Below are 27,556 nucleotides of genomic sequence, written 5' to 3'. Positions count from 1 at the left end.
GAAACCTTTTCCAATGAACACAAATACTCTTTTCCTTGTGTGTGACCGCTGACGGTACCAAACACAGCTTGGCCATACCAAAAGCTCATACTTAGAGGAGGGTGAAATGGAAATGGGATTCAGGTGGTCAGAAACGAGGCACACCACACATTTGTCACCAACTGCCTGCTGGAATGTGCGGTCTCAAACAAAAGCTCGAATAGGAGCGTGCAGATGAAAAGGAAGAAAAGACACAAAGGGTGGGAAATGCTTGCTCAACGACACCAAGAACACATGGAAGATAATAACCATGTACGACGTGCACGTACGCAGACATGCAACGACATCGTGCTCCTGCTCCGACAGCTTCCTATTCAGGAAATGTTCCATTTTCTCAACATCAAATAATGATGGGACAATGGCAACAAGCAAGGCAGGTAAATTTGAGCCGGCCATGAGGCTACCTGGGGCCACAATAACGCCGACGCCAGTTTACAAATTCAACAAAACAAAATGCTACAAAAGAATCTCGGCCATTAAGGCCCAGAAATCTGCAACAAAGCAAGAAGAATGAAACAACTCTTTCAAAGTAGTGAGTCAGACGAAAATCATTAATGCACCTTGGAAGGGTGAAAATTTCCTGATCTTATCTGCTGTTGAACATTTACTCCAATTGAGAAATTGCTTTACACGCACACCTGGAGAACGGCATTGGAATAAGTATGAAGGTAGGTAGATACGTTGAGCGGTATGTGGGTAGCGAGTGTAGTGCAGCTATAAACCCTGATCATTCGTTATTCCCACAATAAAGAAAAAAAAATTCAATAAACCTTAACATTTAAATTTTTTGGAAGGCTGATATGTTTACGTCCTCCAATCCGCCACGAAAGACATTCCGAGTAAATAAACAATGAGACTTCAGACAGGGTATTATTAATCCGATCTAACTTTCTATTTTTGAGGACACGTTTTTCCACTGCAGCCATCATCGCAAGCCTTCCACAGCCTTGGCCAAGAGGAATTCCTTTTCACACAAATGATTTTTTTTTTAATCGAATCGTCCTCCATTGACAAATCGTTCAAACAAATTTTTTTTTTAGCAAAATTTAAAACGTTATATCTTTTCTAACAAAAAACTGTGTGGTATTTGGCAGACAGCATGTCCGATACGATGGAGGCATAGTCCTTTCCCATCTACTAGATAAGAGAGATGTCTGTATGTCTGTCTGTCTGTGTGTCGCCATTTTTCTCAGTGATGGCTTAACGGATCTTCGTCAAACTTTCAGAGGTTCATCAGTGAGTGCCTGGGAGTGTTTTAGGCAAAAAAAAACAAAAAAAAAAACGTGACATTAACACACATGCAAATAACTGTGCATATCTTATCAATAATCGCTGGATTAAAATGTTCACTCTTGATCAAGACAAAACTGGGCTGAAATGTACAACAACAAAACCACCAAATGCTTGAGGAGTTTTGGGCCTGTTTACAAGCTTTAGTAACGGCAGAGCAAGTTCAGGAAATGCGAATCGTGAAATCGTGAAGATAAAGCTTCAATTGGGAGTGGAAAGAGTGGGTGTGTTGGGAAAGATTAAATGTTCTACAAGATTTGCGTACATAATAAAAGGATGTCACCAAATAGGACGTCGGAATACAATAGTTTTCCCTGCAGATACAGAGTCCAATATTGGTGCTCGAAGGCCCCATTATAAACACATGGCCACACCTACGTGTTTCCTTGCAATGAAAAGTCGTGTTTAGATCGGTTCCGAAGGTTGTGCCAACCGTTGGAAATTTCTATGATTTGCGTGACTGTTGTTGGCCAATGGCTTCCCACAATGACTAACACATTGGTAATTCCTTTGGGTAGGGCTCCATTTGCGTCTACAGTTATGCTTACTAGTGTACGTTTTTCCCCACCTTGCATTCATTTATTTTCCCCACACCACGGATACCTAAGTTTCCTTCTTTTGAAGGAAACCAATCAGCTTAGTCATGTACAGTTGAGGCCAAAAAATATTGACACCCTTGCACTTTTTTCAAATAATGCACCATTTCTTTCAGAAAATTGTTGAAATAAAAAAATATTTTGGTATCCACATTTGTATTTCTTTGGTTTGCAGTGGAACAAAACAAAAAAAAGCTGAAAAACTACTAAATCTTAGCTTATTCCACACAGAAATCCTAAAATGGCCCAGACAATATTATTGGTACCTGTTAGAAGTTGTTAGAAATAATTAGATTTCAAACAGGTGATTCTCCTTTACTTTGAAATTGAACTCACCTGTGGTGAGTTTCAGGTGCCTGCAACATAATAATCACTCATTCAACCAGTTTGAATGGAGAAAAGGAGTAATCTGCTGTTTTGTGTCACTGTGTGTACCACAATGAGCATGGAGAAAAGAAAGAAAACCAGAGCATTGTGTTAGGAGGTCAGACACAAGATTGTAGCCAAGCATGGACAATCTCAAGGCTACAAAGTCCACCCCAGAGACCTTTATGTTCCTGTGTCCACTGTGCGCAATGTTATCAGGAAGTTTAAGGCCCATGGCACTGTAGCCAACCTCCCTGAACGTGGCCGCAAGAGAAAACTTGATCGAACATTGCAGCGAAGGATTGTGTGAATGGTGGAGAATGAACCTCGATCAACTTCCAAACAGATTCAAGTTGACCTTCAGACACAAGGTATGACAGTTTCAACTTGCACCATCCATCACCAACTCAATGAAAGGGGGTTCTATGGTAAGAGACCCAGGAGGACCCCACTGCTGAGAATGCCTCACTGCAGTTTTCCAAAACACACCGAAACAAGCCAAAATCCTTCTGGGAGAATGTCCTGTAGACAGATGAGACCAAATTAGAGCTTTTTGGGAAAGAACATTATCTCTATGTTTACAGAAAACAAAATGAAGCCTTCAAAGAAAAGAACACCTTCCCTACGGTCAAACATGGAGGAGGTTCAGTGATGTTTTGGGGTTGCTGTGCTGCCTCTCTGGCACTGGGTACCTTGAATATGTGCACGGCATCATGAAATCAGGAGATTACCAAGGCATTTTGGAGTGCAATGTTCAACCCAGTGTCAGAAAGCTGGGTCTGCGTCGAAGGTCATGGGTCTTGCAGCAGGACAAGGAACCCAAACACACTTCAAAAAGCACCCAGGAATGGTTCAAGACAAAATGCTAGACTGTTCTGAAGTGGCCAGCAATGAGTCCTGAACTAAATCACATTGAACACCCGTGGGGAGATCTGAAAACAGCAGTTGGGAGAAGGCACCCTTCAAATCTGGGAGAATTGGAGCAGTTTGCACAAGAAGAGTGGGCCAAACTGCCAGTAGAAAGGTGAAGGAAGCTCATTCATGGCTATAGGAAGCTCTTGGCTGCAGTTATTTTGTCCAAAGTCTGTGCTACCAAATATTAAGTTGAGGGTGTCAATAATTTTGTCAATAACATTTATTTTTATTTTCTGAATTAAAAGTACATATTAAGTTCTGAATCAAAAACAAAGGTTCTGTAATATTACAGTGAAGTAAAGAATTGTAGAGATCAAATACTTTTGTCAATTTCAACACATTATTTTGAGAAAATTGTGAGTTATTTGAAAAAGGTGCAAGGGTGCCAATATTTTTGGCCACGACTGTACTTCCTTAAGAAGTAGCCAAGCTGCACAAGTCTGTTATCATGGCCCTTGCAAGTTTCTGCGAACTAGTTAAGGGAATGATGCTTCCCAATGCAGTTCCAGATCGTGTTCACATGTTTGACAGGGGTGCAGCTGTCGGACCTCTGATTTTTACAATATGCCATAACCCCATAACCCATCATGAGATAACTTCCTCCTGGGTCGCACGATGCCCGATACACTCGGTAGAGCAAATTCCTTCCTTAGATGTTCTCAGCTGCCAATAGTACACAACAAATGAATCCATGACACCATAGAGTACAGCTCCACACTGTGAGCCGATGACAATCCTCACTGTGAGCTTGCACCTGTGGAGCAATGAAATTGAAGACCCCTATGGCAATTGTCATCTTAGTCAGTGGATGAAAGTGTCTGGCTTCTTTCCTTCGTGTAGGTCGAATTGTGTCCTCGGCCTGCACAGTCTCGGATCTGGCATTACGCGCCAGAACTGGCATAAACATATATAAATATATATTTCTGGCCACACGGAGTATTTACTCATTATCATGCACTGTATATATAAATATGATACTCATCCGGGAAACCATCTTTTATTACCCTCTCCAAGAGCAACCTTTATGCTCACCATCACTCCCTCACCCTCCTCTTGTCTGTACAATAGTCTCCGTTAGTCAATCTGCTCTTACTCCTACCCCATTCACGAAGGAGCACAGTGTAATCTCACAGTTGTCCTATAATATTTCCACGACTATCTATTTTTATCAACCCTATTGGTTCTTTGCTCCGAAGTCACCCTGTCTATAATCCTCCTCTGTCCTCTTTTATTCTGAGCAAAGGTTAATGCTCGATATGCCAGTTTCTCATCACTTCCCATGAATGAATGAATGAATGGTCGTTTTAAGGCCATTTTCCCCGCTAGAGCAGGGGTTAGCCTTGCGGGCCCCATGACAATCATGGTTCCCTGTTTGAGGCAATGTTTTTATGGCCGGATGCCCTTCCTGGCACCAACCCTTAGTCGCCTCTTACGATGCGCAGGGATACGGTGTACCTATTCTAAACCGGGGTACACACCGGGATTAGCATACCTTAATTAACATCCTGTCGACGGTTGTACCATCTGCTAATGCAGATAGACACGAGACTTCACCAGAAAGACTAGTTGTATCAGCTCTGCTAAAATTTATCCATGTTTCCCTCTGACACATTACCACTACAAGGACCATCCACCCTCTGTTATCCAGCTCTAGCGCAAGCCTCGTTTGATCCCTAGGTTTAATACAGAGCTGCGTTGGATTAAGGGCAAATGCAAATATATTTTGGGATGTTTAATGTACCGTACTCTTAAATGACCAGACACATCACTTTATGGCCTAAATTGGTTATTATATCATTTTAGAATGATGATGTTTATACCTCAACATACAATAGCAGATGGCCAAAAACATGCAACAAAAGTGACAAAATATGACATGATTCAAATGGACCCATTATATAGCACAATCATACATAAATAAATACAATAAATAAATAAATACAATAAATACAATCATACATAAATCATACATAAAGGAGGGTTTACCGTGGGAGTTGTTGTATGCAGATGATCTGGTGTTGATTGCAGAAAGTATGGATGGACTGAAGGAGAAGATGAACAAGTGGAAGGAATGTATGGAGACAAAAGGTCTGAAGGTGAATATCGGAAAAACGAAGGTGATGGCAAGTGGTAAAACATGTGGTGAGGTGGAAAGAACTGGGAGGTGGCCGTGTGCTGTGTGCAGGAAGGGTGTCGGAGTGAATTCCATTCAATGTACAATGTGCGCTGAGTGGGTTCATCAAAAATGTCGTGGTTTGAGAGGTTCATCAACCAGTGTGGCAGCTACATTCAAGTGTAAGGTGTGCACAGAGGGAGCTGCAGATGGAGGAAATGTTGAGTTGGATCTTGGAGATGGCGTGAAGCTGGAAGGTGTGAAAACATTTTGTTACCTCGGAGACATGCTGAATGGAGAAGGTGGATCAGATTCGGCAACGGTTGCTCGAGTGAGATGTGCATGGAAGAAGTTTCGGGAACTGAGTGGCGTGCTGACGAGGAGGGGAGTGTCGTTGAAGCTGAAGGGAAAGGTGTATGCTGCATGTGTGAGAAGTGTTATGATTTATGGGAGCGAGACATGGGTAATGAACGTAGAGCAGCAACGAAGGCTGGAAAGGGTGGAAATGCGAATGGTTCGGTGGATGTGTGGAGTATCGTTGAGAGAGAGGAAGACAAATGATGAATTGCGAAAGATGATGGGAATAGAGCCTGTGATGGATGCTGTGAAGAGAAACAGTTTGAGATGGTTTGGTCATGTGTTGAGGAAGGATGAAAGTGACTGGTTGAGAAGAGTGATGGAAATGAATGTGGAAGGAAGTAGAGGACGGGGAAGACCGAGAAAGACTTGGCTAAAGATGGTCGAAGAAGAAATGCGGGCAAGGGGGTTAACAAGGGGAGATGCAGAAAATAGGGCAAAATGGAGAAGATTGTCATGGGGACCGCAAGGCTAACCCCCGCTCTTACAGGGAAAATGGCCTTTTAAAATGCCTGTTGTCGTTGTTGTATACATATATTACAATTAAAAAAAACAAACAAAAAACAAACAAAAAAAACATATATTACAATGTTATATATGTTACATATAACATATAACATATATTACAAAACATATATTACAATATACATATATTACAATGGTGAGTGGATATTTTTTGTGCGAGATAAAAAGCTAAGTAGGAGGGGAGCACAAAGAAAGACTGTATCAAAACAATAGCTGCACGATAGGATATAAAAAAATATATAGGGGAAATACCCCTGGGCGCTCACCTGGTAGAATGAAGCAATATACTACACTGACTAAAGGTATTTTAAACCAATGTAGAATCATCTTCCTATAATTCACCAAATGTCCGTCTGTCTGTCTGTCCGTTCGTTCGTTCGAAGGTACCGCAAAAACGGCTGAACCGATCGCAACGATATTTTGGGGGGGGGGGGGGGGGATTCCTGGGATCCCCTGGAGTAAAATAGGCTATATTGTTTTTCCAATTTCAGCTTTGGCCTCCAGCATTTTCAAGTTTGGACTCCCGCATAACGTTATTTTCCCGGGTGCCGCACAAACGGCTGCACCGATCGCTGCACAGCTGCACCGATCGGACTCGATGACCTCGGACAAAGACCTTTTATAAGGACATGGGTTGAATCCCTGCTTGAGAGAATGCCAACCCCCTCCCCGCCATCACGGTCGTCTCTCCAACTCACAATCCCACGAGGTATGCGGAAAGGACGACCCCAAACCAATTATCTTCTTTTTGATTCGTATATAAACATCATTAAAAGTAAACAATGACCTCGGCCAAAGTTCAAACGACATGAGTTTAATCTCTACATGAGAGAATCCCACATTGCTATTTGGGCGGTGTATAAGCTAACATATCGCTGTCTCCATCGATCTTGCCAAGGCGGTAACACCTATCGGCTCAAAATCCTTTTAACTGTTGACTTGGTAGCTTTTACAATGAAGGAAACATGTATGGGGAGTACATACGACATTGTGATTGTGAATGTGACAGCTCTGAGGCATTTTTCACTTCGCATCAAATTATTCATTACATTCATTTAATGATCATTACCCTCATTCTTACGCTCATTAAACGTTCATTAAACGATTACGAAAATAAAAACGAAAAACATTACGAAATTACGTTCACACCATCACATCAAACACTACCGTGAACACAAACATCGTCACAACATCGTCACAAACGTTACGTTACGTAATTCAAACCATGAACACATCGAATATTGGAGAGCCCATTGCCCAAATTTGAAACACGATGGAATAATATTTACCGATATGAACAGTGATGTGGCTTTTATTGAAATTCTACAAATACGGTTTAGATTTTGATGATTTGCGTGTGATACGATTCAACGGATGTTTATATAAATCGTTTAAAATAAAAAAAAGCCTTCAATTTCTGATATTTTGCCTTTTCATTTGGGCCTCACAATTGAAGCCCCGCCCATAGGGCGGGTACCGTTGCTAGTACTAATGAATCAAACAAACAAAAAAATACCGATTTTGTTGGGCAACCCTTCCCACCCCCTTCCCGTCCCGTCCATAGACCCCGATTTATTTAAATGCCGTGAACAAAATTTGGTACATCACGAGGGATGAAGGCTGTGGTCAAGTTTCATCAGAAATGCATGTGTCGTCTCTGAGAAGAAAGCAAAAATTTATTTTGGAGGGTCAAACCTGTACCCACTTTGACCCCCGGTAGACCCCCCTTAGACCCTAATTCTTTTTTAATGCCGTGAACAAACTTGAGTTGCAACATACCAAATATCATTTTAGCCAAGTTTGGTCACAATCCCATCAGCAGTTTCGGGGAAGAAGTTGCAAGTGTTTACGGACGGAAGGACAATGCGCCATCCCATAAGCTTCTCGGAACTACATTCCAGGTAAGCTATAAACAAATTATTGGCACTATTGTTACTGGAAACCTTCAGTGTCAAAGCCTGAAAGGAATACGGCTTAGTGGTGTAATGGTTTCAAACTTCACACAATTGCAATGACCTCATGGTTTGGCTGCTTTAATGCAATGCTCTTTGATGTCAGTTCAATTACAGCACTGCAAGGAAATCCGAACAACCCACCACCCACCACCGCCGCACAACATGCTTATCCCATCACATAGCCTTAGAAATAAAAATGAAAACCATTCAGCGACTTAGAGCTAAAGTCACAAGTACAAGCAATATATTCAATTCCCCAAATTCATCCCGGAGTTTCATGGGCAGGATTCATCAATGTGTGTGCCGTCCCTCAGACGGACGTTAAACTGGGTGTCCCTTCTGCTGGCATTACTACATGGATGTTAAAGATCCCACAGTGTCCTTTGCGAAAAGTAGGCGATTTATTACAGGCACCTGAACAAATTACAAATTCCTGCCATAACGTACATTGTGGAAGGGGGGGGGGGGGGAGGGGAGAGGGCTGCATCAGCGGTACAGCCATGCCCTCAGCCAATGATGCTACCCTGCAGCCTTGTACTGCATTCAAAAATAAGAAGAAAAGAAGAAGAGGAAGAAGACAACGATGCCTTCCCCAAATCAACATACAGGGAGTTACTGTTTATAGCAATTTGATGAATGCACGTCCGAAGATTAGAATTACTACGATTAATTCAGAATTCTGGTTGCACCATTTATTCAATATAGCTCTGCAGCCTTTCCTGGGAGATCGCCTTAGCACTGCGCAAGGAATTCGGAATATCACAAGGATACTGGCACAATGGGCGACACTTTCTCAAAGCGACGCCAAGCCCAAAAGGTACACGTGAATGAATTCAGCCGTTTGATGAAACTTGAATGAATAAAAACATAAATTTCTCCCCAGGCTAGACGTATATTGGTGAAAGGCCCAGATGGCATCAGTGCCCTTGTTCCCAATTCCTGATTTGCTACTCTTGATTCTTTTTTACAGCGTAGCCCATAGGGCAAAGCCGTCTAGAACAGTGTTTGTCCGTATGTATGTATGTATGTATGTATGTATGTATGTATGTATGTCCCCTCAAACATATACCAATCAGAGCTGAGGATCTGGTCACATGACTGGGTGATCAGAGGTGATGTGATTACATGTGATGTGATGTGATTACGGGTGATGTGATTACGTCTGATGTCATTACGGTGGTACGGCGGCTCACTCTCCACACTCCGCCATTTTGATTTATATGCCGTTCAAGCCGAACATATCGTCGAACCTGTCATATATCACAATCACCATGCTCTACCTTCACGTTTTTCATTCAGTGTGAAACACACACAAACCGATTGTTAAAATGACCATCAAATATCGAAAGCATAGACGTTACGGAGCTTCCAACAAAACGATACGTACCCAACCTTTGTGGGGTATAATCTAGATTTCAGTAGATCTTCCCTCAGTTCTGTAAGTAAAATTTACCTCACAATGCTGAGATTCCTCCAAATTTCTTTGTTTAATGTTATAAACAGCATTAGCGACTGTTTAAAAAGCTAATCACGTGTGTTTGTGGTTTATAATATTTTACAAGCCCGGCTATGCCGCTGTTAGACTTTCGGTCTTGTTTTTGGTCGCTTCAGGCTGTCCTTCTTTGGCCAACTCCCAACTGCCTGGAATTCCTCCAACAACATTCCCATTTACAAAAAGGATGCAAAAACAGATCCTCGAAGCTACGGGCAAAAAAGTTTACTTCCGATTACTGTATAAACAAAGTCGCAGAGTCTGGCTGACTGCAAGCTGTCCTCTCATAGAAGCCAGGTCCTTCATTTATACCTCCTGATATTAATACTGCCTGGGAATCCTTCCACACAAGTTTGCTTTCCATCATGTACAGCTTTATACCATCTCGTCTGCAATTACCATAGCTATCATCTCGGACCTGGCACACAGAATCCTGTGGTGAGGCAATTGCCTTCACACAATAGGCCTCTTCCTGGAAAGTAAATCCGATCGAAGACAAACTCAGCTCATTCCACAAAGCCCAGAACAAGTGTCCCCTCTCAGGAAAGCAAGAAAACACCATCTGGCCAACATCAAGACTGAACTCTCAAACCTGTTTCCTACAAACACTTGGTGGCACCTTGTTAAGTCTGTCTCTGGTATATGTCTCCGCTCCATCCCTTCCCTTACTACAAATGGCACCACAGCTAAGACTGCTCGTGAGAAGGCCGAATGCCTCAATTCAATATTTGCTTCCAAATGCTGTGTATCTAATCCCTCACTTCCTACACCTACCCTACTCTCTCATACCCAACGGCTCTTGGATACCGTCTTGCTCACCTGAAAATGTGGAGAGGTTTATAGCAAACCTCGACTCAGATTCTGTCACAGGCACAGATGGCATCAATGCACACGTCCTAACAACCTGTGCTGTTGCTCTTGCTCATTCTCCTTCTGCTCTGTTCACTCGATCATTCTCTGGGTCAGTTTCCATCAACCTGGAAGTTTGCCAACATCGCTGTAATTCACAAACATGGTGCAAAAACACATCCTCCTTGCTCTCCAAACTCTTATGGCATATCCTAGGTCAACTCCACACATGACTTACCAACTTAGGATCTTGAGTTTGAGCCCCTGTTGTGTCGTTGAAATAACACCAGGTTGAGTCACTCGGCCTGCCATCCCTCCGAGGTCGGCAAAATGAGTATCAGCTTACCGGTAACAGGAGCATTGCATCAGCGGCACAGCTGCACCCCCAGAAAATGATGCAACCAGCGGCCACATTTTTCCTTGTTGTACATGACCACACTACGTCATACATTAGCCCCATCCCACTGACAGGTAGACAGCAGCTGCATCGCTTTGTGCTGATCTGAAATTTATTATATTTTCTTGGCTGACAAATGAACGCGTCTTTCAATCCCGACAAACCTCAGTCTCACACTGCCGCTCCAGAAGAATCGCGAAATGGACCCACCTGTCTATTTTCTTGGTCAATCTCTAACTCTTTGGCTTCACCATCAGCCTTGACCTATCATTGACTGACCACACAGCAAAGGTGGCATCCAAAGCCATCCGCAGACAGCACATCCTCCATCATTCAAAGTTATTTGGAATAGCTTTTTGGAAAAGTACTCAGCTTCAAAGGCCTTTGTCCCTACCTCAATGGAGTCACTACTCTCTCCTATTGACCTGCACTAAGGAATCACGACGGTCTCTCCTGGATTCTGTGGAATATAAAGCTCTCCACATTATTGATATCTACTGCGATGAGACCGAAGCCCAAGACATGTCGTTTTCTCATTGCAGACAAGTTGGTGGCATATTTTACCACCTCTGCCCTGGTCTCAAACCCTCTGCCTTCTCAGCCCACCAACCGTCCATTGCTGCTCTCGGCTGCAAAATGCTCTTCCACTAACCCTCTCCTTGCTAAATCCAAAAATCCAGGCTTTCCGCCCAGCTCCACCTCTGTATTATTATACTCTTCCATTTATGGAACTGCCTTCCGGAGACTGTTCAATCACACTCTTCCCTCCAGCATTCAATAAGTGGTGCGCAACCATCAAATGTTGTCCACCATGAACCGCACAAAACCCAACCCCTCTTACTTGCAAGTTTGTTTCCTCCCCTCTTTTCCTGTTTATTCCGTCTAACTGCGGTCTCACCGCCTCACTCTCAATACATTGGCTTTTTACCCTCTGTCACCACGCTCTTCCATGAGACAAGATCTTGCATGAAAACAGAGAAATAAAAAAAACTTACACAAAAGGATGGCATACCATGATGCCTGAGAGATTGTGGTATTCTTCATACGTATCCAGCACCACTGGCCGAGGGCCCACATTTGCCGCTGATGCAGTGCCCTCTGCTGGTTAGGCAAAAATTTCGAATTTCGGTAAAGTGCTGGCAATAGCTCGCCGACTCTTGACGAAGGACACCGTGGGATTTTTAATGTCCACCAACGAATGCTGTCAGACGGGACATCCGTTTACCGTACATCCAAGGGACGGCACACACACTGATTAATTACCATGCCTGTGAAACACCAGGATGACAGTTTATAGCTGCGTCAGGATTCAAACCTAGGATAAACAGCTTAGAGGTGAGTGTGCGGACATTTAGGTACATTTGTCAGCCCAGAGAGTGTGGTGAAAAATACCAAAACATCTGGAAGTACAGCATGACCATTGTCAACATACATTTCTCAGAACATTGCTTGCATGTCAAACAAACACTTCAAACGCATTCCGTCAGCAAAATCAGTGGAGCAATTCACGTATTTGCCCTACGATTAGCCAAGACATTCTGGCATCTCCTTAAAAAAAAAATCAATTTCACCTTTGTCAGAGTGTTCACAGCAGTGATAAAATTGTTTTAATTCCTGGGGAAGTAAGTGTTTCATAATTGTGAATGCCACCGAGTCAAATGCAAGAGTAAGCAAATGTGACAAAACCACACGAAGAAAAGAAAAGTTTGGCAACCCCCTCAACATCCCCAAAATCGTCGACCACCCTTCCCTGACAGACGATTACCGGCAACCTATAAAACAGCCATGCCTACCTCATCATATTCTCTCCAGCACAAGTCGTCTTTCCAATAGATTTTCCACACCGTGCTGAATTCTGTGATCCGCTCGATGCTTCTTCCCACACTAAGTCTCCGCATTCGGTCATAGACCACGTCGTCGGTCGTCAGCGTGTTTAGGTCGACTCGTATTCTCCGCATCCTGAAGCAGCAAACAACAAGATTAAAGTACTTCAGAAGCGTCATAATTTTTTAACAAAATAAAAATCACAAACGCTTATTTAACAAAACTTTTTTTGGTAAAGCACATCATCTAAACAACAATCACAATATTTATAATCACGAAGACACCAGTAATCACCCTTATTTTTTTTATTTTAAAATAGGTCATGACTTTACCAACTCAGTATAGCATCTATGTCTAATATATCAATCAATAATATATACAGCTTGCTGAGAGGTATACATTGAGAGATTTGGTTTACAACAAAATCCAACGACTAAAAGTGCAATCAGATTGCAGTCAATAATTTTGTCGATGCCATTTCTTTTTATTTTCTGATTTAAAAGGATATGTTAAGTTCTGAATCAAAAAGGAAGGTTCTGTAATATTAACAGTGAAATCAAGAATTGTGGAGACCAAATACTTTTGTCAATTTCAACATATTTTTTTGGAGAAAATTGCGAGTTATTTGAAAAAAGTGCAAGGGTGCCAATATTTTGGCCACGACTGTAGGTTTATGTTCATACAGCGGAGAAAGACATTTTCGGATATATTTTGTAGATTCATTTTGCAATCGTACTTATCTTATAGATAGATGTAGTCACGTTCCTAAAAGTACATCCTTTATAAAGTACTTGTTTGAAGAAAAAAAAAAGACCGTGTAATACTGGCTACCACGAGGTGGCGTTTACAGCCTAGGTCAGCACATTATGTGCGGACAGACAAACACAGACAGACAGATAGACAAACAAACAAACCGGCCCAATTGCAATACCCTCTGGCGAGGGTAACAATGGAATGCAACTTGTACGACCACCTTGATATAACCTATTTGGCACAGCTAAGTTGGATCTACGTTAGGCTTGGGTTGCATTCTGCACAGACCCATGTAATCATCAGTGCAGAGTGGATTCCCCCCAGGAGATGAGTTGGCGGGCCATTCAATGAGCACCTACTGTTGCAAGAATAGCCCGCTGGTCGTTCGGGTCAACACCCCAGTAGAACGAACCATGCATGGCACGACCCACAGATGATGGATTTACAATTTAGTTTCAGCGACCTCGATAGGCGTAAAGATGCCTGTAATTAGAGTATCAAATTGATCCTCATCCCCTTAATCAAAGGGAGGTGCAAAGCACCCCTCCCTTTATATGGGATCATTCTCTGTATGCAGCTTTAACATACAACAACAACATGCATTTTAAGGCCATTTTCCATGCTAGAGCGGGGGTTAGCCTTACGGTTAGCCCCATGACTCACCTGAAAAACATTGCCCGTCTCCGCTCATCCCTCTCCTCCACGGCTGCAGAAACCCTCATCCACGCCTTCATCACCTCCCGTCTGGACTACTGCAATAGCCTCCTCTATGGTTCACCCTCAAAAATCACCAATAAACTCCAATACATTCAGAACTCCGCTGCCCGTCTACTCACCCATTCCCGGACCCGTGACCACATCACCCCTGTCCTTTACAAGCTTCACTGGCTCCCCATCCCCCAGAGAATCCAGTACAAAATCCTCCTCTTGACATACAAAGCCCTCCATAACCTGGCCCCATCCTACCTGGCTGACCTCCTCTCCAGACACACTCCCACCCACAACCTCCGCTCTGCTGGTACCAACCTCCTGACCCCCTCCATCCGGACCAAATTCAGATCCTGGGGGGACAGGGCCTTCTCCATCGCTGCTCCCACCCTCTGGAACTCACTACCTCACACCATCAGAGACTCCTCCTCACTCACCACATTCAAAACATCACTAAAGACTCACCTGTTCAACACTGCATTCAACATTCAACCCACAGAATTTAACCCCTGACTATCTCCTCTCCTTCTCCCTCCTTTTGCTTTAAATATTTCCCTATTGATTCTTGTCTTTTTGCAATTGTTGTTTTCATGTATTGTTATGCATTATGTTTTCCACTCTGTCAAAACGCCTTTGGGCTTCTTGAAAAGCGCTATACAACATAAATGAACTAGAACGGGCACTCGGTAGAGCGCATACCTTCGCCGCAGCTACTGTTCTGTACTTGGCATGGGAGTGTAGGGAACAGAACAACAAAAATACGATTTTGACCTTTTCGTGACCTTGACCTTGACCTTTGACCCGATTGCTCCCAAAATCTAATCAAATGTGTCCCGTATAATAACCAATCATCCCACCAAATTTCATGCAATTCGGTTGAATACTTTTTGAGTTATGCGAATAACATACACACACACACACACACAGACATACAAATAAATACACAGCGATCAAAACATAACCTTCCGCTTTTGCGAAGGTAATTATTATATTATTATTATTATTATGACAATCTTCTCCATTTTGCCCTATTTTCTGCATCTCTCCTTGTTAACCCCCTTGCCCGCATTTCTTCTTCCACCATCTTTAGCCAAGTCTTTCTCGGTCTTCCCCGTCCTCTACTTCCTTCTACATTCATTTCCATCACTCTTCTCAACCAGTCACTTTCATCCTTCCTCAACACGTGACCAAACCATCTCAACCTGTTCCTCTTCACAGCATCCATCACAGGCTCTATTCCCATCATATTTCGCAATTCATCATTTGTCTTCCTCTCTCTTAACGATACTCCGCACATCCACCGAACCATTCGCATTTCCACCCTTTCCAGCCTTCGTTGCTGCTCGACGTTCATTACCCATGTCTCGCTCCCATAAATCATAACACTTCTCACACATGCAGCATACACCTTTCCCTTCAGCTTCAACGACTCTCCCCTCCTCATCAGCACGCCACTCAGTTCCCGAAACTTCTTCCATGCACATCTCACTCTAGCAACCGTTGCCGAGTCTGATCCACCTTCTCCATTCAGCATGTCTCCGAGGTAGCAAAATGTTTTCAGACCTTCCAGCTTCATACCGTCTCCAAGATCCAACTCAACATTTCCTCCATCTGCAGCTCCCTCTGTGCACACCTTACATTTGAATGTAGCTGCGACACAGCTTAATGTCCCTCTCAGACCACTACATTTTTGATAAACCCACTCAGCGCACATTGTACATTGAAAAGAGTTCACTCCGACACCCTTCCTGCACACAGCACATGGCCACTTCCCAGTTCTTTCCACCTCACCACATGCTTTACCACTTGCCATCACCTTCGTCTTTCCGATATTCACCTTCAGACCTTTTGTCTCCATACATTCCTTCCACTTGTTTGTCTTTTCCTTCAGTCCATCCATACTTTCCGCAATCAACACCAGATCATCTGCAAACAACAACTCCCATGGTAAACCCTCCTTGACGTTCTGAGCCAGCACCTCCATCACAGCTACAAATAGTAGTGGACTTAGTACCGACCCCTGATGCACTCCCACCTTCACGTCAAACACACCACTGTTCCCGTCCTTCGTCCTTACAGCTGTGCGCGCTCTTTTGTACATTGCCATCACTACTCTGATCAACCATTCCTCCACTCCTAACTTCCTCAATGCCCATGTCATTACTTCACGTGGAACCCTATCGAATGCTTTCTCCAGATCAACAAACCCAAGAAACAACTTCTTCCTCTTCTCCATGTACTTCTCCTGCAACTGCCTCACAATAAAAAGCACGTCTGTCGTTACTCTTCCTGGCATAAATCCAAACTGCATTTCGTCAATCTTCACTTTCTTCCTTATCCTCCTCTCCAACACCCTTTCCAATACCTTCATTCCAACAACACACAACAACATGCATTTTAAGGCCATTTTCCCTGCTCGAGCGGGGGTTAGCCTTGCGGTCCCCATGACAATCTTCTCCATTTTGCCCTATTTTCTGCATCTCCCCTTGTTAACCCCCTTGCCCGCATTTCTTCTTCCACCATCTTTAGCCAAGTCTTTCTCGGTCTTCCCCGTCCTATACTTCCTTCGACATTAACTTCCATCACTCTTCTCAACCAGTCACTTTCATCCTTCCTCAATACATGACCAAACCATCTCAACCTGTTCCTCTTCACAGCATCAATCACAGGCAATATTCCCATCATCTTTCGCAATTCATCATTTGTCTTCCTCTCTCTCAACGATACTCCGCACATCCATCGAACCATTCGCATTTCCACCCTTTCCAGCCTTCGTTGCTGCTCTACGTTCATTACCTATGTCTCGCTCCCATAAATCATAACACTTCTCACACATGCAGCATACACCTTTCCCTTCAGCTTCAGCGACACTCTCCTCATCAGCACGCCACTCAGTTCCCGAAACTTCTTCCATGCACATCTCACTCGAGCAACCGTTGCCGAGTCTGATCCACCTTCTCCATTCAGCATGTCTCCTAGGTAGCAAAATGTTTTCACACCTTCCAGCTTCACGCCGTCTCCAAGATCCAACTCAACATTTCCTCCATCTGCAGCTCCCTCTGTGCACACCTTACATTTGCATGTAGCTGCCACACTGGTAAATGACCCTCTCAGACCACTACATTTTTGATGAACCCACTCAGCACACATTGTACATTGAATGGAGTTCACTCCGACACCCTTCCTGCACACAGCACACGGCCACTTCCCAGTTCTTTCCACCTCACCACATGCTTTACCACTTGCCATCACCTTTGTCTTTCCGATATTCACCTTCAGACCTTTTGTCTCCATACATTCCTTCCACTTGTTCATCTTTTCCTTCAGTCCATCCATACTTTCCGCAATCAACACCAGATCATCTGCATACAACAACTCCCACGGTAAACCCTCCTTTACGTTCTGAGCCAGCACCTCCATCACAGCTACAAATAGTAGTGGACTTAGTACCGACCCCTGATGCACTCCCACCTTCACCTCAAACTCACCACTGTTCCCGTCCTTCGTCCTTACAGCTGTGCGCGCTCTTTTGTACATTGCCATCACTACTCTGATCAACCATTCCTCCACTCCTAACTTCCTCAATGCCCATGTCAATACTTTGCGTGGAACCCTATCGAATGCTTTCTCCAGATCAACAAACCCAAAAAACAACTTCTTCCTCTTATCCATGTACTTCTCCTGCAACTGCCTCACAATGAAAAGCGCATCTGTCGTTCCTCTTCCTGGCATAAATCCAAACTGCATTTCGTCGATCTTCACTTTCTTCCTTATCCTCCTCTCCAACACCCTTTCCAATACCTTCATTCCATGCTCCAATAACTTTATCGCTCGGTACGAGCCACACTCCAGAGGGTCACCTTTCCCCTTGTATAGAGGGACGAGGGTACTCAGTTCCCAATCCACTGGAATGCGGCCTTCTTTCACCACCAGATTACAGATCTCTGTCATTCTCTTCACACCCCAACTTCCTGCTGCCTTCAACATATCTCCCACAACTCCCGTCGTCCCTCCCGCTTTTCCACTCTTCATTGCTTTTATCACTTCCTCAACTTCCTTCTCAGTTATCTTCTCTGCCGGTCCTAAAACTGGGTTACTCTCTATGTTGCCATCCCATTCATTCTCTGTATTCAACAGCATTTCCATACATCTTTTCCATCTTCCTTTAATTCCATCTGGGTCGACAACGATTTGTCCCACTTCATCCTTCAAGCAACTCACCCCCATCACATCACACCTCTCTTTCGCTATGTGCTTTGCAATCCTGAATACTGCTTTCTGACCCTCTTCTGAATCCAAGCGTTATCCGAACATTTTCCTACATGCCTCCTGCGCCTTTGCTACCTCTTTCTTTGCAGCCTTCCTGGCTGCCTTATAACTTTCATGCTCTGCAGTTTCTGCTCCAGTACCCTTCGCCTTCTGCCACTCTTTGAACTTCTTCCTCTTCTCGTCAATCCTCTTTCCAACTTCAACATCCCACCACCATGTTTCCGAGTGCCTTGGTGGTCCTTTTGTCCATCCACATACCTCACCAACGGCTCCCAACAGACTAGCTTTCATTGACATCCAACCACTTTCAAGCTCAACCACATCATCCTCTACCCTACTCAGCCTCTCTTTTAATGCCTCCCTTACTGTCACCTCTTTCAACCTCCATGTCTACTTCATGTCTACAAACCTTCATTCCATGCTCCAATAACTTTATCGCTCGATACGAGCCACAGTCCAGAGGGTCACATTTCCCCTTGTATAGAGGGACGAGGGTACTCAGTTCCCAAACCACTGGAATGCGGCCTTCTTTCACCACCAGATTACAGATCTCTGTCATTCTCTTCACACCCCAACTTCCTGCTGCCTTCAACATATCTCCCACAACTCCCGTCGGCCCTCCCGCTTTTCCACTCTTCATTGCTTTTATCGCTTCCTCAACTTCCTTGTCAGTTATCTTCTCTGCCGGTCCTAAAACTGGGGTACTCTCTATGTTGCCATCCCATTCATTCTCTGTATTCAACAGCATTTCCATATATCTTTTCCATCTTCCTTTAATTCCATCTGGGCCCACAACGATTTGTCCCACTTCATCCTTCAAGCAACCCCCCCCCCATCACATCACACCTCTCTTTCGCTATCTGCTTTGCAATCCTGAATACCGCTCTCTGACTCTCTTCCGAATCCAAGCGTTCTCAGAACATTTTCCTACATGCCTCCTGCGCCTTTGCTACCTCTTTCTTTGCAGCCTTCTTCGCTGCCTTATAACTTTCATGCTCTGCTGTTTCTGCTCCCGTACCCTTCGCCTTCTGCCACTCCTTGAACTTCTTCCTCTTCTCGTCAATCCTCTTTCCAACTTCATCATCCCACCACCATGTTTCCGAGTGCGTCGGTGGTCCTTTTGTCCATCCACATACCTCACCAACGGCTCCCAACAGACTATCTTTCATTGACATCCAACCACTTTCAAGCTCAACCACATCATCCTCTATCCTCCTCAGCCTCTCTTTTAATGCCTCCCTTACTGTCACCTCTTTCAACCTCCACACCTTCATTCTCGGTTGGTACTTCACCTGCCGAGCTCTCCTCGCACCTTCCACCCTTATGTCGCAGACAACCAAGTGGTGCTGTGAAACAGCCTCCTCCCCCGGGATCACCTTTGTGTCCCGGAGGTGCCCCCTATCTCGCCTACGCACCATCAGGTAGTCAACGGTTGTCGTCGAACCACCTGACGTGTATGTAACAAGCTTATTATCCTCTTTCTGGAACTGAGTATTACAAATCAACAAATCAGCTCCATCAGCAAACTCCAAAATCCTTTCACCTTCTCCATTTCTCACACCATATCCGTAACTCCAATGAACTCCCTCAAAACCGTCCATACTCCTTCCCACATGTCCATTTAGGTCTCCTCCTACTACAACAACTTCCTCATCTTTCACATTTCCCATCAGCTTCTCTATCGCACACCAGAACTTGTCCTTCTCTTCATCGCTCCGACCAACCTGCGGAGCATATCCCGAGATGACGTTCACCACGAGCTTTCCAATTATCATTTTCACCATCATCAACCTATCACTCACTCTAGTCACACTCACCACACTGTCTACAAACTCCTCAGAAAACAGGACACCAACACCATTCACGCCCTCCGGGCACCCTTGCCACACAAACTTGTATTTCTGTCCCTGCCTACGCTTCACCATTCTCACACCACTTCCCTTCCATCTTGCACACAACATATGTCCACTCTTCTTCTGACCAATACTTCCACCACTTCTCCTGATCTCCCCGTCATTGTCCCTACATTCCATGTCCCAAACCTCAGAAACCGATCTCCACTTCGGGCTGTACCCTGCCCATATGTGGTTGTAACTGTCATGGTTCTCTTTTTGAGGCAATGTTTTTTATGGCCGGATGCCCTTCCTGACGCCAACCCTCTTAGTCGCCTCCTACGACACGCAGGGATACGGTGTACCTATTCTAAACCAGGGTACACACCGGGAACCAGGGTACACACCAGCTTTAACATTGGGACTGAAAATTTGTTTTTCGGCTTCCACTGGACGAAATCGGCTGCAAGTTTCAGAAGTAAATGCTTTGTACATCGAGGTAATATGTTCCAAATTCAAGCAACGTCTGTTTCTGCATTATTGAGTTTTATTTGGAAAGCCCTAAAAATCACATTGGTGTCTGTCCGTCCGTCCAAAATGTGTTGGCGCTCATATCTCAAGGGCTATATATTGAAACTGGCTGAAACTTGGCATATACATGGACCAATAGGTCTAAGTTAATGGCTTTCAAAACAAATTCCACCTAAGTGCTATTGTTTTTGCTTTAAAATTAAATATATAAAAATATATATACACTTTATAACTCTCCAAGATATTATTACCCAAATCTAATGTGCTGGAATAATGGTGGATAAGGCATTAGACTCCCAATCTGGGGATTGTGAGTTGGAATCCCGTTTGGGTTGAATATCTTTTTTTTCCCCTTCCTTTTTTCAAGTCTTTTATATCGCCTTGAATAAACACTTGTACGATGAACAAACGCATTTTGTTCGTATTCATAATGTATCTTGTGAAAAATGCCAGGGGCATAGAAAAGGCCCCTCTATATGGGATGTGCCATGTGGCAAAGTATAGAAAAGAAGGGACATTCCATCCCCTGTAGAAAATGCCAAACAATAGAAAAGAAGGGACATTTAAAAAATCTCGTGTGCATGCTGTACTACCCTTGTGTTCTTAGGAGGAACCAAGTAATGCTCTAGAAAAATTCATGTAAAGAGGCAGCCTACATATATAGGTTAAAACCCATCAGTACATAAAGTTTTCTGTGCACCTTGAAAACGAAAACATACAAGATAATGTGCATGTGTGTGAAATCGAATTTGTTTAAAAAATTGATAAAGTTGGCATTTAATATGTACCAACCAATTGCAGACATGTTGGGTGTGATGTATTCTTCGGGACAAGCGTTGGACAAGCATGATGTGTGTACACATTATAGGCATCAATAGGATTAGATGAAAGAATTGTACACATGTGCAGTGTAGCCTATTTTACCAGTCTCTTTTGGACCATAATTGCACATTACATAAACGTGCAAGTGTTGAGGTTGCAGACATATTGGACAAACGTGATATGTAGATGATGAATACTGATGATTAATTAGAGATGATGGATGAATTGTATATGTACAGCTACTTCTGCAGTTGAATAGGAAACTAATATTATGTATGGCATTTTAATTTTTTACAGAAAAAAATAAGGACCGCAAAGAGGTCCCTTTGAAACCAAGAGACTGTAACTGCATTGAAAATACATCTACTTCTTCGTGCAGCTGTATGGATGAAATTGGCGCCCCTTTATATGAACCTTTCTAGAGCATTACTTGGTTCCTCCTAAGAACACAAGGGTAGTCCAGCATGCAGATGAGATTTTTTTTGAAAGTCCCTTCTTTTCTATACTTTGCCACATGGCACATGTTGTGCAAAACCATTCAGGTCCACACAACTTAAGTCCAACGGTTTGGTTTAATTGCATTTAGATCATCACATCATTCCTGTAAGTAGAAATACACAATAAGCATACGATGCGACATCTCATGAAGCCATTCATAACAGTCAATGCAAGCAAGCTAGATATTCTATAAAGGCGTACCATTAACGAGGCTACCGATGTAACATGTCACAAGGGAGAAGTCTCGGAGCACCGACACAGCTACGGGTCTTATAGTCACGCCCCTAGCGGTGACAACAATGACAGCGCGCAGCGAGCATCCCCACCCGGGTTCAGTACGCATACGATTTCACTACATTCACCCCCCCCCGTCAGAATTATACGGCCGCGTGGCTAAAAGCGAGAGAGCGTCAGCATGAATAGGGTGCGGTGGATCAGTCGGCCCAACCGTATCGGGCCGGGCGGCGAATTTCTCTGCCAGCACGCGTTCGAAATTCCCCGGGTACGGCATCTCGTAATTCTGTATCCCCGGTGTCAGAGGCGTCAACAGGGTCGGGTGATGAAGGGGGTAACGCCAAGTCGTCGGACCCGGGCAGTCTTGACGGGGAGAGGGTAGGTGGACTGTCGGCGATGGGAGTGTCGGGAGAGGCCATAGTCTCATAGATGGGTTCGACCGGTTCGTCCGATTCCCTACTAAGGTCGTCGACCCCGCAAGGGGCAAGATGACGAACGGAGACAGTAGTCTCACGACCATCAGACGTCATCACACGAGCATGCTCAGGATTAGCCTGGAGAATCTGCACTTTGTCCACAAGGGGGTCGTACTTGCTCGCGCGAACCGCCCGTTTAAGGTAGGCCGGCCCGGGCCCAGCGAGCCAACTGGGCAAAGACCGTATACACCCCGAGCTCCTGGGGTGGTGGAAAAGTCGCTCGTGGGGAGTTTGGTTGGTTGCCGTACTCAGGAGTGCCCGGATTGAATTCAACGCCGCAGGTAGCGACCAAGCCCATTTATCGAGGCCCCGACTGTGGGTCCGGAGATGGAGCATGACGGCCCTCCAGATAATCCCGTTGAAGCGTTCGATCTGCCCATTAGCCTGGGGTCTGTACGGCGTGGTGTAACTAGACGCAATGTTGTTTTGGAGCAGATAGCCGCGCACCTCCTGAGACAAGAAGACTGCACCCCGGTCGGTATGGACATAGGCCGGGTAACCGAACATTGAGAACAAGTTCTGTAAGCATCGCATCACCGTGGCAGCAGTCATGTCCGCGCACATATAAGCAAAGGGGAATCGTGAGTACTCATCAACGATAGTGAGCAGATAGCGAGAGCCGCTCGACACCGGCAAAGGGCCCTTGAAATCCATCGCCAAGCGTTCCCACGGGCGTGTAGCCTTCACCAGAGTCCCCATAGGAGGGTTGTAGAAACGCGGTTTGATTTCCGCACAGATAGCGCAGTCGCGACAGATACGGCGGATATCGTCAATCGAGTAAGGGAGATTCCCACTCCGCACGAAGTGAGCGAAACGTGTTACGCCGGGATGGCCCGCAGTGGCATGCAGCACCCGTAGGCCCTCCAACGAGGTGATACCAGCACATGTAGTCGGGCGTGATAAGGCATCGGCGGCCTGGTTATCCTTCCCTGGGCGATATTTGATGGTGTAACAGAAGTCGGCGAGTTCGATACGTCAGCGAGTGATTTTCTCGTTCTTAATGCGCTGGGCGTGTAAGGTGTCGTACATGAACGCAACGCTTTGCTGGTCCGTGATGATTTGGAAGCTCCGCCCGAGTAGGTACGGGCGCCATCGCCGAATAGACTCGACGATCGCATACGCTTCCTTTTCAACGGACGAGTGCCTCCGCTCAGCGGAAGTAAGAGTCCGTGAAAAGAAAGCCACGGGGCGCCCCCCTTGGGAGAGGGTCGCCGCGATGGCCTGATCCGAGGCGTCACTTTCGAGGACGAACGAGCCGCTCTCGTCGATGGTCGCTACGGCGGCTCGGGCGATGTCGGTCTTAAGACCTTCAAAGGCCGTCAATGCGGCCGTACTCAGGGGAAAGGTGTCGCAGGCCACAAGGGGGCGAAGTTTCGCGGAGAAATTTTGCACCCATTTGGAGTAATGGGCGAACAGCCCAAGGGCGCGTTTCAGGGACGCCCGATCGCAGGGAGGGGCCATGTCGAGCAAAGGTCGCAGACGCTCCTTATCCGGAGAGACAGAGCCATGGGTCACGGTGTACCCCAGAAGATCTATGGTGCGTAGGGAGTATTGGCACTTATCCTCGTTCATAGTTAAGTGATACCGTTGCGCGACCTCAAGGAAGCGCTTCAGATTAGCATCATGGTGCCCTTGGTCATATCCACAAACCGTAAGGTTATCGAGGTAGACGAAAACATCGGTTAAGTGCTCCCGCGCAACGAGGTCATCCATGGCCCTCTGGAAACAAGCGACTCCGTTCGTTACCCCAAAAGGCAATCGTGTAAATTGGTACAACCGCTGCCCCGACTCGAAAGCGGTATAGATACGATCCGCCCTAGAGATAGGGATCTGGTGGTACGCACTACGGAGATCGAGAGTACTATAGACCGAATACTGGGACACCTGTTGCACTAGCGCGTCCATCCCCGGAAGGGGGTAGGCATCCAGCTGTGTAAAGCGGTTAATCGTTTGGGAATAGTCGATTACCATGCGTTTGCGATGGGCCTCGCTGCGCACCACTAAGACCTGGGCGCGCCACGGCGACCTACTAGGTTCTATAATGCCGTCTTTCAAGAGCTGAGCCGTTTCGTCCGCAATGAATTGCATGTCCGCGTGAGAGTAGCGTCGCGATTTTACCGCGACAGGGGTACAGTCGGAGGTTAGATTGGGGAACAGCGAAAGCGGCCGGACGTCCATTTGCGCTAGGGCGCACACCGTCAGCGCGTCGTCCGCCCCCACAACAAGAGTGTCAGGCCCACCGAACTCCATTACCAGACGTCCATGCAGCTTAAGAAAATCGTGTCCTAGCAGAATATCAGCACATAATGCGGGTAAAACCATAAGGTGTACATCAGGGAAAACCCGTCCCTTTAGCACGAGTTTCAATCGGCATTCCCCTTTTGTGCTGAACCGAAGTCCCTGGGAAGCCATGAAGATCCGTCTCGTAGACCGCCCGATCCACCATCCATGCCTGAGCACAAGTCGCTGGTCGATAAAACTATCCGTAGATCCGGTATCCACCAAGGCCTGAACACAATGGCCCTCAACCATAAGGGGAATAAGGGCTTGAGCTAGGCCAGACGAGGCAGCTGGGAGCGGGACTGAGCCCCCCGAATGGGTCGGACCAGCCTCGCGGGTGGATCCTACACCAGCAGCAGTTTTGCGATCGTGGCCGGAGTCTGCGTTGACCATGGGGATTCCGTTATCGTCATCAGAGGGCTTTCCCCAGCATTCCGGTGTTTCGCGATTCAAAATCCGACGAGAGAAGGCCTCCGTAGTATTTGTCATCGCCTTTTGACACTTCTGGCAGATAAAGGCTTCCGTAGGATCCGAAATCGCCTTTTGACAATTTTGGTCGCTTTGACATAAGGCTTCCGTAGTATTCGAAATCGCCTTTTTACGTTTTTGGTCGCTTTGACAAGAGGCTTCCGTAGTATTCGAAAGCTGCCTTAACTCTTTTGACGTGGCGGGGGCCGCCGTTAGCTCGTGGACGACTCGAGGAGTACGAGGGGCTTGGCAAAGTGTCAAAGCCCCTTGCGTGGCCTGAGGTTTGGCCAAGGACACGGCCTTTGTCCCCGATGGAGAATGAGACGGTGGTGGCTGTCCGGTGGCGCCAGTCAAGGTCGTCTGAGCGCCCTGCGGGCCGCAGAGAGGGGCCCTCCCCTTCGAAGTCGGGTAAGGCGCTGTGCTCGTGGGCTCTGCTATGAGCCCGTTCAAGGTTGCTGCGCCCGCGCGTCCGCGGCTGCGCGAGTCGAAGGGCCGCGAGCCGCGTGCCGTTTCTTGCACACTTTCGCGTAATGTCCCTTTAGCGAGCACAAATGGCAAATAGCGTCACGTGCCGGACACACGACTCGGGCATGACGAGGCCCTCCACAAAAAAAACATGCGGCCCCGCGCAAGACCTTGGGTCTGCTGGTCGAAACGGCAGCTGTCAGGGCAGGGTCATCCTCCGGAGCATCCCGGTGTTCAGCAGGCGGATCCACGTCCTCGTCAGTAGCACTCTCCGGCCGGGCGTGTAGTGAGGTACCCGCCAAAAGGCGCGTGCGATCATAGGCGTTCGATTGCATCCGCGCTTCAGTATACGCTGTCGCTTGCTCAACCGCCGTAGCGAAGGTCAGGTCGGTCTTCTCCAAGAGTTTGAGACGTAGCTCCTGGGAGGAGACCCCTGCTATGAAGGCATCTAAAAGACGATCATCCTTAGCCTGCTCGGGAGTCCGTGGCTCCCTGACGCTATCCAGCAAAAGCTGCCGGAGCTCCTGGGCGTAATGGTCCATAGCTTCGTTGGGCTGCTGCCGTCGCGTCTGCAGCAAATAACGCGCATACACAGGGCTTTTTTCTTTTATGTAAAGCCGCTTGAGCTCCGCGATGGTAAGATCATACGTCGTGCATTGAGCGATCGCGTGGTAGACCCGGTAGTCGATTTTTGAGTGTAATATCGCCAGCTTCGCGGCAGGCGTCGGAGCGGTCTCAGGCTCATCAAAGAGATGCTCCAGTTGTCGGAGCCAGTGCTTGAGTTGCAAGCCTCCGTCCGTGGCTTGTGGGTCGGCGCTGAAAATGGACACCGTCAGCGCCTTGTTGCCAGCCATGTCAGCAGATCTTAAATGCAATTAAGTGTTGTGCAAAACCATTCAGGTCCACACAACTTAAGTCCAACGGTTTGGTTTAATTGCATTTAGATCATCACATCATTCCTGTAAGTAGAAATACACAATAAGCATACGATGCGACATCTCATGAAGCCATTCATAACAGTCAATGCAAGCAAGCTAGATATTCTATAAAGGCGTACCATTAACGAGGCTACCGATGTAACATGTCACAAGGGAGAAGTCTCGGAGCACCGACACAGCTACGGGTCTTATAGTCACGCCCCTAGCGGTGACAACAATGACAGCGCGCAGCGAGCATCCCCACCCGGGTTCAGTACGCATACGATTTCACTACAGCACATACCATATATAAAGGGGCCTTTTCTCTGCTCCTGGCATGTTCCCCAAGAATTAGTTTAAATTACCTTCAGAGGAAACCAATGATCCAAAATGAGGGCCATGAGACGTAAAGTCAGAATGTGATCTGAAAATAAAGGATTTATTCTCCACAAGACTAGAATTACGGAGAATTCCAACACAAGATAAGACAAAAAGGTAATAAGTAATTAAGTAAGTTATCGAATTGCCAAAGGCAAGGCAAGGCAAGGCAAGGCAACACACACACAGTCACACACACAGTCACAC

General features: G+C 45.8%; 1 protein-coding gene across 3 annotated transcripts in view; it reads right to left on the bottom strand.

Moving 5' to 3' along the window:
• Nucleotides 1-27,556, bottom strand: part of TIPARP (TCDD inducible poly(ADP-ribose) polymerase) — a 127,224-nt gene that overhangs the window by 29,309 nt on the left and 70,359 nt on the right. For all 3 annotated transcript variants that reach the window (XM_068119000.2, XM_068119003.2, XM_068119002.2), the window contains one exon: nt 12,688-12,853. In XM_068119000.2, coding sequence (XP_067975101.1) covers nt 12,688-12,853 — 166 coding nt within the window. The remainder of the gene's footprint in view (nt 1-12,687; nt 12,854-27,556) is intronic.

Source organism: Myxine glutinosa, chromosome 6, assembly GCF_964187855.1.
Source record: "Myxine glutinosa chromosome 6, kmMyxGlut1.1, whole genome shotgun sequence".
In the NCBI taxonomy this organism is placed as follows: Eukaryota; Metazoa; Chordata; class Myxini; order Myxiniformes; family Myxinidae; genus Myxine; species Myxine glutinosa.
This window is presented reverse-complemented; position numbering and strand designations above follow the sequence as displayed.